Source organism: Nestor notabilis, unplaced genomic scaffold, assembly GCF_000696875.1.
Source record: "Nestor notabilis isolate BGI_N333 unplaced genomic scaffold, ASM69687v1 scaffold10310, whole genome shotgun sequence".
In the NCBI taxonomy this organism is placed as follows: domain Eukaryota; kingdom Metazoa; phylum Chordata; class Aves; order Psittaciformes; family Psittacidae; genus Nestor; species Nestor notabilis.
The window spans coordinates 1,082-11,921 of NW_009912451.1; the positions used below are offsets into that span (position 1 = coordinate 1,082).

Sequence of the window (10,840 nt, forward strand, 5' to 3'; positions counted from 1 at the left end):
TCTGCTGCTATTCTATCTGCCTGCAAAAAGGTGTTGAAAGACTTGAGTGAAGCAGGAGCTGGAGAACAAGAGGTGAAGAGGGGTGTTCCCAGCTCCAGGCTGACTGATTTGCCTTGGATACTGCTTTCAAAGGGGAAGGTTCATGGATGAACCTGAATGATGACTGCAGAGAGGAGTGTTTCTGCATCTGGTTATTCAGGTAAGAACTACCAACAGGAGGATTATTTAAAGATCCATCTCCCAGGCTCTGTTCACCCTTCCCTGCCCCTGCCTTACGTAAAATATACTTCTGGAGAAGAGAATCTGTTCATCTATTATTGATTATGCTTATGTTTAGAACTCTCAATACCTGACACAACCTTTGTGGGCAAAGACACAAGTGAAAACCTTGAAATAAATTAACTGCTAGGTTTCAGAGCCTACATAAATATATGACTTTAAGGTCCACTCTTGTGCTCCTTTTATTATTGTTTATTTATGTTCCCTTGCTCTATCTGTGCTTTACCAGCTTTCCTCTTCTCTAGTGAGAAATAAACGACGAGCAGGTCCTGGTCTTTCATCATCTTTACATTTTACAACAGAATCTTCATCCCATATTATTTTTCATGCTTCTACTGACTGTACCTCTACTGACTTGTAAAAACCAAGAGACTTGTTTCCACCCTGAATATAGATATATCTCTGCAGCATCTGGGATCAAACTGCTTTTCTTCAGCAGCATTAATCCTACACCCAGCCTGAAGGACAAGCAGCTAAGACAACTACAACTAGATGGGATTTCCAACTAAACGAGAGGAAAGACAGCCTTCCTGAAGTCAATCCACACAACAAACTACATCTTTAATGCCCTTAGTTTAAAAGGCTACCTTATGGCACAGTAACAAACACAATCATTTATAAACAATTTGTATCACTTATACGAAATCATTAAAACACATGAAGCATCACAAAGTAAGACACGTTCTCTGCCCTGAATACCCCTGGTTAGTATAGATGGTACATTTGGAGCCATACCTTCAGTAAATCAGACAGGCGGGTAAGCATGTCAGTGGTGATGGATGGAATGTTATCCACACACTGGCAGTATTCAAGGATTATTCTTATTAACAGCAATACTGTCCTACAAGAGAGGAAACAGCCAAATGTCATCTCAGTGCACAGAAGATGTTGAAAAAAAAAAAAATCAAACATGGGCCAGTCATGCTGACAGAAAGCTACCTAATGCTACATGTTATATAGCATTAAATAAACCCAGTAACTGATCTGACATAGAAGTAAAATGTAAAAGAAGATACACATAAAGATGGTTATAAAGAATACCCAACTCCAGTGGGTGGTGTGTGGAAAAGCACTTAACGTATGTGAGAGAGAATCTCTGGGGTTCACTGATAGAACTTTTTTATCTCCAAGAAAGCTACTCGTGGTTCTAGTGGAACTATGAATCTTCATGTAGATGTTGGCAGGGGACAAATAATGTAAAGCTCCTTTCTTATTCAGCTGTATAATTCTGAACAACTTTAAGCAAGTATAAAAACCCAGAGAATGTAGACAACCACCACCACTGAAAGGGATGTAATGAATGCTATGGAGTCACAGAGAAGGTAGCTTTGAAGAAAAGGCACCAAATATTCAAAGATGCTCAACACCTGTAATTTTCCTTGAATTCAGCAGACACTGGAGAATTTGGGAGCTACTGGATGGAATTCAGAAGGCTCCACAAAGAGGAGGTATGCTCCTTTGAATTCAAATACACAGGAGGCATGAAAACTAAGGCAAGATCAAATGTTCAGAGTAGATATTCTAACATTTCAAAAAGTTAAACCTCTCTCTTCCTTCAGGCAGCAGAGTGCAGAAAGATGATGAACAATGAACTGGAAAATAAATACCTGTAGAATTATTTGGGCTTCTTTTCATGAATGCATTTTATTTGATTAAATGCAAAAATGTGCAGAACTGAAACAAATACTTGCACCAGCATGAAACCAACAATTGCTTCATGAAGCCAAATATATCAAGTTTCAAATAAGCAGAGATGGATTATCAAACACATCATCCATTAAGTAAATTTTATCCTATAATGCATGTCCAAATGCTTCTACTCAACCTGAAATGCTCTTTTGCAGTGATATCAGTTGGCTGGCACAGAAGTTCTGAGCCATCAGCTTCTGTTTCTAATTGAACAATGACACATCATCATGCAGCAATTCATAAAATGACAGCTGGTCAAAGACATTATGTAAATCAGAACTTTTAAGTTTGGGGTAAATGGATGTTAAGACTCTGGGGAGTGAGATTTTTCAGGTTTTACTCCCTCCCGTAAAACACTCTCATGCATATTTAATGCTCAAGCCCCACAGTTGTTGAAAACACAGCATGCTTTAAAATGAAAGATGTATGTGCGTATCATATTTTAAAATGTCTTTGATACAACTAGCTTTAAGAAACCACTTTCCAATCCAAAGCAATAGCATATGCAGTTTCTGAGACAGCCCGTGTCTTATTTCTTCTCCTGAATAAGATAAGCAATCATTCACTAGTGGACTCGTGTATTTTGCTGTTGTTCAGCATGGAGAAGAGAGGGCTTCAGAAAAACCTTACTGCAGCTTTTTAGTACTTAAATGGGTCTTATAAGAAGGATGGGAACAGATATTTTAGTAGGAGAATGGGGACTAGATGACTTTTAAAGGTTCCTTCCAAACCAAACTATTACATGATTCTATGATTTTGACAGAGATAACCTATATTGCAAGAAATAACATCAGTGTGCTATGAAGACAAACCTGTATTTCCATGATTATGTGTTTTCATGAAATAACCGGGGGGAAAAAGAGTAAAATCTAACGAAACCATAAATTTCAGGCTAGTCATCCAGAGAAGAAACAGTATTTTAATGCACAGAAAAGCTTGCAACGTTTTGTAAGTGTTTGGGAACGAAACAGAAACTAGTCTGTGGAAGGAGAAGGGGTTTTTATCTTTAAAAGATAGTTAAAGCTGTAAGTATTCATCACAGTTCTAGTCTAAAGTTCTTGCCAACTAACCCGCTGCTCAGAAAAAGAGTGCATCTTACCCAACTGTTGCATATTTTTGTCCTTCAACAATGAGGAATTCAGCTGGCTTTCTTTCTTCAGTAGCTAGGTATTTTAGCAAGAAAGGAAAGGGATGAGTTGAACTAAAAACAAGTACAAAAAATGCTAGTTTCTAAACATTTAGTTTTCCCTTGCTAAGTCTTGAAAATCCCACAATCAGTCCTGCTCTCTTTTACAGTATTTATTACAGAGTTGGTCACCCATCATAATTAGTACGACCTGTAAAGTTACTGTATTACCTGATAGTATTTTAGATCAAAAAAACCCCCAAGCCCCAAAGTTGTCATGTAATTAGAAACTTCAAATACAAGGTTAAAAATAGAAGAAGAAAAGCAGAAGAAGTCAGTGGGTTTTCGTTCTCAAATGATTTGCTGTGTATATTAATATTTTAGCTTCAACTGCTTCTTCCTCAGGCTTCACTGTAGAAGCTCTTACTGATGCAGTTTTTCATGCTATATTTGATGCCACGAGTTTCCTATCTTCTTGAAGGAAGCTGCAAGAGCTTACTTTAAGAGCAATGGTCGATGAGCACATTTTGGTGTCGTGTTCAATAATTGGACTGATTATTGCCCAATACATTTTCTGTATCTGCTATATTCCTTTTGGAGGGTCAGGGTTTCTCCACCATGACATTACTATATCTTCTTCTTTCTCCCTCATCTACTGCAACTTTCCTTCCCTCTATGTATGTTTTCTTCTTCTTCTAGCTGTTTACACACATTAATCACTGCAATATTGGATAAGTACCCTCACAAAGTAAGAATGCATTATTCGTTCCCACTTTGCACACAGGGAAGTGGGGCACGAGGAAAAAAATGTGACTTGTCTGAGGTCAAATGAGGTTTCTATGGCAAGGTAAATAATTGAACGTACATGAGTTTTCACTTCCATGAGCAGCCACATAGCGTGCTGCCTTTCATATGAACAACTGGCAGATGAAGTAATGTGAAGGAGCAAGCTTTGTTTAACACAAGGGGGCTGAGCACACACACATGCTCCATGGTCCCTTGCAACACTTCAGTGGTATGTTCTGGGGAAAGACTAAATTTGTGCCAAGACTGTAAGTCTCTACGATGGGAATACTTGTATAAAAAAGTAGCTCCCTCCCTGTGCTAACACTTCAATGGGTTTTCAATAAATAAATACTCTTTTAAGGTCAGCAAAAGAAGTTTCAAAGACAGCGAGCAAACACAGATCAAGAGTGACATCGGATTATGTCCATCAACATTCAATAGGTTAGGAACATTTGCTGCTAATAATTCAGTTAACAGTAGGTCTGAAGATACACACCTGCTGGTTTTTTTTCAGGAAGAGAAATTCTGCCATCTGACACTGAATCAACAAGATCCTGAAACTCGGCAGGAACTTCAGCTTGCTTCCAGCGCTCATTGTCCAAAAGTAGGCTAGTTATAAACACAAGAGAGAGGAGGCTGAGAAAATAAAATGCCTTGTCTTGACACTTCTGCCTGTAATGCCATGAAATCAAAGCTACCGTAAGTTAAACAAAGCCACTGGCCCAAAATGTTATGCTATTCATCTTCATTAGAAAGAGGTGCCCAACAACTGGCAGGAGCAAAACAGAAAAACACAGCGTTGGCCTGTTCGCTCCATCTATTACAGAGAAAGAAAGACTTTACTAGGCGATAAAGATTTTTATGAGATCACTGCTGCTGAAGTAACATGTAAATGATGAAATTTTAAAAGCTTTTGACAGATGAGAGCAAACAGACTTGATGCATGTTACTTAACCCCTGAGACAAAGCAATCCTGCCCTTCGATGTCAGTCTTGAGTACTTCCTGTAGCTAATTACTGTCCTCATTTAGGTAAGTATGATTCTAAGTGTGTAACAATCCAGTCTGAAGAAATTAAATTACAAAAACAGTAAAAGTCTAAACCAACTGAAAATATTTGGGGTTTAATACAGTTTTTTTCACCCCCTGCTCCTAAGTACCAGTGTTCTGGCTTACTAGTGTTTCAGGCAACAAGAGATTGTGTTTGCCTGGCATACAACTGATAAAAAGTTATTCACGTAAGAACACAAAGATCTTTTATCCAGATACCTTAGTTTCGTCTTCCTCTCTTCATGGAATCTGTTCACAAATCTATTGGCTTGACTCTGCAGTGCTCCTCGCAAGGACATACTTTTCCTGCCGCAGATCTGCTCGGTATCTAAGATAAAGCCTTCCATCAAGCGAGAAAGAGTAACAAACTCATTGGAATTCAGCTTCTCTAGGAAGCCATCCTATATGCAAAGGAAACCATTGTAAGGAGACAAATTCAGAAATGTAAAGAAATGACTCATCAGCATTTCTGTGGGCTACGAGTATTTTAAAAGGCAAATTCTTTAACCATACATAGGACAGAGAAGGCAGACTGCAGTGCAAGAAGCTGCCTTGTCACAGATACGCATTCTCTGCATGAAGCTTCAAAGATTGCAAGTCAGAATACTTAAAAAAGGAGGGGGGGTAGTAGCAGAAACCCACATTGTCTTATAGTGGCAAGATATGTTAATGCTTGTGTGCTCTGGGCATTAAGATCAAGTGCCTGAGGCAGCAGGAACAGTTCATAGAATGGTTAAGTTACTTAATTTCAATTGAGACTGCTATTTCAGAACTCTCACTCATTAAACCAGTAATTTAGGAGTAAATTCTCATTAAGGATGAGACACCAACAGCAGTCTGACCCATGCTCCTTACCTTCGCTCTTGCCATGAGGAACTTGACTGAACGATCATGGCAGATATCAGAGGCATTATAAAGTAACTCTTGAATATTGTTTGCCAGCCTGACCAGTTCCAGGTCAGTCAGCTTCATGTCATCACTGATCCTACAAATGACAGAACCAATTGGTTGAGCATCAGTTTATCAGAAAAATAGTATTTCTGCTCACAGGCTGAAGGAAGAAAGAGCCCTGCAGCAACTGTCAAATGCAGACAGTCAGTTAATCACCAGTCAGCTGGTACAGTTGGGATCTTCTAAGCTGCTGTCAGCACCCTTTAGTAAGGAAATGCACAACTGCACATCCTTATATTTTGTTTTAAATCTACACTCTAATTGCTATTAATGGTCTAAGAGAAAACACAATGCAGCCATTAGTAATACAACAAACATTAGAATTTACCCAGCTCCTGTAACACTTGAGCATTGCAACCATATGACAGATAAGTCATGTTTTTCTTCCAATGCCAAGTGTAAGGCCTAAAACATATACTCTGCACTCCCCATGACGTTATCTATAGATTGCCATTCTATTAGCTCTTCCGATAGTGCTTTTTAAAAACACCTTTTGTGATCTGCCTGTTGTTTTGAGGCCAGCTGTTAGCATGGCTCTGCCATTCGTGTGATTAGTTAACGTAATCTTTTGGTCCAGTGTGGCTGCTCAAGGGACAGTCAGTATGAGAGGAGACAGAAAACCTGAGGGGCTACAGAGCAGTAACTGGGCTAACACTGTTCTAACTGTACGATTTTATTAGCCTACTCCAAACACAGAGCAGAGGTGGAAAGAAAACCAGAAGAGGGATGAAGCAAGTTCATTTCAGAACAAAGTTGTGCAACCAGCCTCAGAGACAACTTTATTGCTCAAGAGCTCTAACTGGGGGGTATATTTTTAGCAAACTTGGCAAAGTGCTCCAGGCCAGTTCAGATCCAACTCCCTTCTCCTTCCCAGCTCCTCACTCTAACCCTAGACTCCACATTGCATTTCTCTTCCAGTGTATGACGGATGTTTAGACATACAGAGGCCTGAATTTGTATTATGCACTACATATTTAATTTAGATCTATCTCCTTCAACCAGCATTTTGATTTGAGGTGCAAGGTCTCTATCAAAACTGACAGTTGCCTACAACACACAAGTATAGACACTTGAGTACCAATCAGCTGGAGGAAGCAGGCCACTTGCTACCTTCCATCTTTCAGCAGGGTAACAAGCAAAATGGATTTAACCATGCAAGTCAAACAGTTGATGATGAACAGCAGATTCTTCTCTAGAATTTATCTATTAATTTATTTATTTATTTAGCTGGCTTTGTGGAATTTATCTGATTTCCAGCCTACAAAAAAAACCAGGAAAAACCCAGCCTCAGTGAACAAAGATGCTTCTGCCTGTTAAAGACATGATAAACAACACCTTTCATCTAGGCTAGGCTTGCATCTCTCCTGCCCTCTGCAGAAGCGGGGTCCCCAGCAGAGCAGATGGAGAGGGGTCCCTTTCTGTAAGAAGTGACACAATCAGTCCCCGTACCACTACACGCAGAAGGGAAAACAAGGCAAATAAATGAAATGAAGGTGAGCAGGGGACAGTGCAATCTGATGGGAGTCTCTAGGGGTGATGGTGGAGAGCCAGTGCACTTCACTTACTTAGAAAAGCACATTCCCTCAAAATTTCTACTGTATCACCAGAAACAACCTAATATCTTGTTGTAAAGTGGAGACAGGCAGCACATTTACTCACATAATCTCTACTCCCCCTGGAGTAACCGAAGACGACGTTTGCTCTTTGCTGGACGAGGAATCAGTAGTGCATTCTGGTTCAGAGACCGAATCGCTGCTACAGGGCTCACTGTTTGGAGAAGTGTTTCTTTGAGAGGTAGTGTCAGCTGCTACGGGCGGGAGGTCCCCTTCGCTGAACGCATCGCTTATGAACATGCCTTCATGAGTCAAATAAGCCACTTCTGTGTCTACTGTACTGTCCTTAGCAGAGTTCTTTTGTAAGGTGTCCTCCAGGTCTCTGTTTTTTTGGTTCTTGTCTAGAACCAAGAAAACCACACTACGGATAGTATTTAACGTTGCCTAGAATGAAATATAACATTTATTACAAAAAAAACTAAACAAAACAAACCCAAAACTCTGTGCCACAAGCTTGTGCTAGAAAGAGATTTTCTTTTACCTACAAAACTAAACTAAATCCTGGCTTTATTTTCTGTTCTGTAATTAGCATTCAGAGGCAGACCCATCTGTCTGACTGTAACCAGTATCAGATGTTTCTGAGAATGGTGAAAGAAACCTCATTTGGAGCAATCTAACACATACAAAAGTTCTGTCCTAATCCCTAGAAGCTTGAAATGGATGTAATCACGCAACAAGAGGTATTATCTTCTTCCCACTGCTCTCTTTGTTAGCACTAATCATTTTTTTGCCCTGAATGCTGATATTCACATATCCTTCTTTCAATCAAAAGTTTGAAACCCCATAAGCAAAACCAACATCTTAAGACTTCAAATGGGAAGCAGCTTCATTCCATTTCATGTCTGAACTACGCAAAGCTCTTGGTAAATGTATGTCTTACCTTTATTCTCTTGAGGAAGATGGTAAACTTAGAAAAAATATTCTTCAGTAAATCAAACCACTGAGGAAAATTCATCATCCTCATCTGGTCTGCAAGCCTAAAAAATGAGCAGTATTCAGTAAACCAGAAATGCCCACTGGCCATGATGCCTATTGGCACATAAAAAAGGTATCATAAACATAAGGAAAACTGTGTAGACTTTTATCTGGCAAAACAACACACATCACCTAAACAACAGTCACTATCAACACAACGTATGCAAGCAGAACGGAAAAGGACATATATAAAGATAGATCACACTAAAAAAGTGAAAGCCTCACATTTACCATTTAGTTTTTTCCAGTGAATAATGTTCTTTTCCCTGGGATAAGTGTGTATTACCAACACGGGAGGGGGGTAAATAACATTTTCACAAATCATGTGAGGAAAAGGAGAAAAAAAAAAAAAAGGAAGAAAATATTTTGCAAGTGTTACAAGAGCTGTGTTATTAAGGCATTTTGTTGCACTGCAATGAGACCACTTCTGCTATTAAAGTGCAAGTCAGCTGTTTGTGGCAGAGGGCAGAAAAGTCATTGACAGAACGAAAGTTAAACCCTGTAATACACAGTTAGGACCCAGTAGGAGAATAGTAAACACTGGAGCATGGTGAGCAAATATCCAATGTTTAAAAATGACCTTGTGCCCAGTTTTTTCCCAATCTGGTATGAATCCCATGCAGATTCTGCCACTCGCTTTGCTTTATCAGCTGTTTCTATTACCCTGGCGTAGTCCTTTGCTCAGCCAAATGAATTGTAGAGCTCCAAAAAAAACAGTAGCTGCAGGGGCCTCTAGAGCTGGGACCTCTGGAGGTGTCTTGTCCAAACCCCGCTCAATGCATGTCCAACCAGACTGGGCTGCTCTGGGCCATGCCCAGTCAAGGCTTAACTCTGTCCCAGGATAGAGATCTGACAGCTTCTCCGGGCCCCTGCTCCAGTGTTTGACCATCCTTATAAAGAACACTTTTTTCCTAAGATCCAAGTAGCATTTCGCGTATTTCACGTGCCTACTGCCACTTGTCTTTCCCCTACACACCTCTGAGAGGAGCCTGGCTCTGTCTACAGCTCTGCTATAACCCTCCCCTGGGGTAGCTGTGGGCAGTTCTACCCTGAGTTTTTCCTTCTCCAGGCTGGAGGGGAACCCAGCTCCCTTGGTTGCTCCTCCCACACTCCATGCTTCAGCCTCAACCAACCCAGTGGCCTTTGCTGGATTTCAATGTCTTTCTTGTTCCTCGACCTGCAGGCTATGCTGTGGCTGCAAAGACACACAGCTAGTCCATTGTCAGGCAGTTCCCCACCAGGTCCTGCCCTCCAAAGCTGCTCTGAAGCCAGCCAGCTCTGCCCTCTCCTCTTGCAAGGGGTTGCTCTTCCCAAGTCCCAGAACTTGGCATTTGCCTTTGTTGGGCTTTGTGAGGTTCCTGCTGGACCAGTTCTAGGGCTGAAGTTGCCTGCTCTCCTCTCTGGATGGATCCTATTCTCGTTTATGCAGGATGTACTGAAACAACTGACACATTTTATTACAAAATCCCATATTATGACAATAGGGAATGCTTTCAAGTAGTTAAGAGGTATATGCCTAAACACAGTAGTTTGTATTTCATACAATGAGGTGCCCAGAATTCTAGTATTTATTTTAAAGGTAAGTTCAAGGTCACATTAGAATCCGAATGAGAAGAGGAATACACAATATTCTCACAGAGGCAGACAGAAGCAGAGGCTTAAAGTCAAAGAGAAGGATAATCCTTATAGGGATATTTAACCACAAATTAGAATGGTAAATTTATCTATGCTGAACAACATCCATTTCCTATTCCCACCCTCCACCAAAAAAAAAAGATCTGGCTGTATACTTACTTAACAACCACTTCTGTATCTATTTCTTCTATCTGCGATACCGTATTAACCACACACTGTCAAATTTAAAGGGGGAAAAAACAAAAAAAGATCTTAGCTTCTTTCTAACCACTGCTGAGGTCAGTAACACACACAATAATCCTCAAGTTAAGTAAGGAAAAGTAAAATCATAAAGATGTATTTGTATCATTTTACAACTTGTTTCTCCAAAAACAACAAAACCCCCAAAAGACACCCCCCTCCCAAATCACCCCCAAAAACATCTATTTGCAAAATACAGATGATCAAAATGTTCCCAACTGCGTCCTAAAGCTCTGGGGGGCACATTGGTTCCATCTCAAAGGTACCTACTTTTCCGAGCATGGATGCTAAGCACTGTTTCAAAAATGTCTCTCAGGTCAGGTACTTCAGAAGCCCTATTTTTCCTCCTTCCAAAGTGACTGACTTTGGAACATGTTAGCCAACTTCCTTTTCTGCTTTGAATACAGGACTTTGGAACTAACCTACAATAGCACCAGGGAAGTGTGGAAGCAGACACCTACAGTCCTGTGCTTTCAAATGTTAAGGCTGTCCCAGTTT

At 40.3% G+C, this 10,840-nt stretch overlaps 1 protein-coding gene across 1 annotated transcript; it reads right to left on the reverse strand.

Annotated features, from left to right (window-relative positions):
• Positions 1-1,014: 1,014 nt before the first annotated feature.
• Positions 1,015-10,317, reverse strand: LOC104409583 (vacuolar protein sorting-associated protein 54-like; the record flags this gene model as incomplete). The annotated part of the gene is made up of 8 exons (XM_010019499.1): positions 1,015-1,120; positions 3,068-3,131; positions 4,377-4,489; positions 5,148-5,329; positions 5,784-5,913; positions 7,539-7,876; positions 8,373-8,469; positions 10,262-10,317. Coding segments are annotated over 8 exons (1,086 nt in total), but the record flags the coding sequence as incomplete, so codon positions are not given.
• Positions 10,318-10,840: the final 523 nt, after the last annotated feature.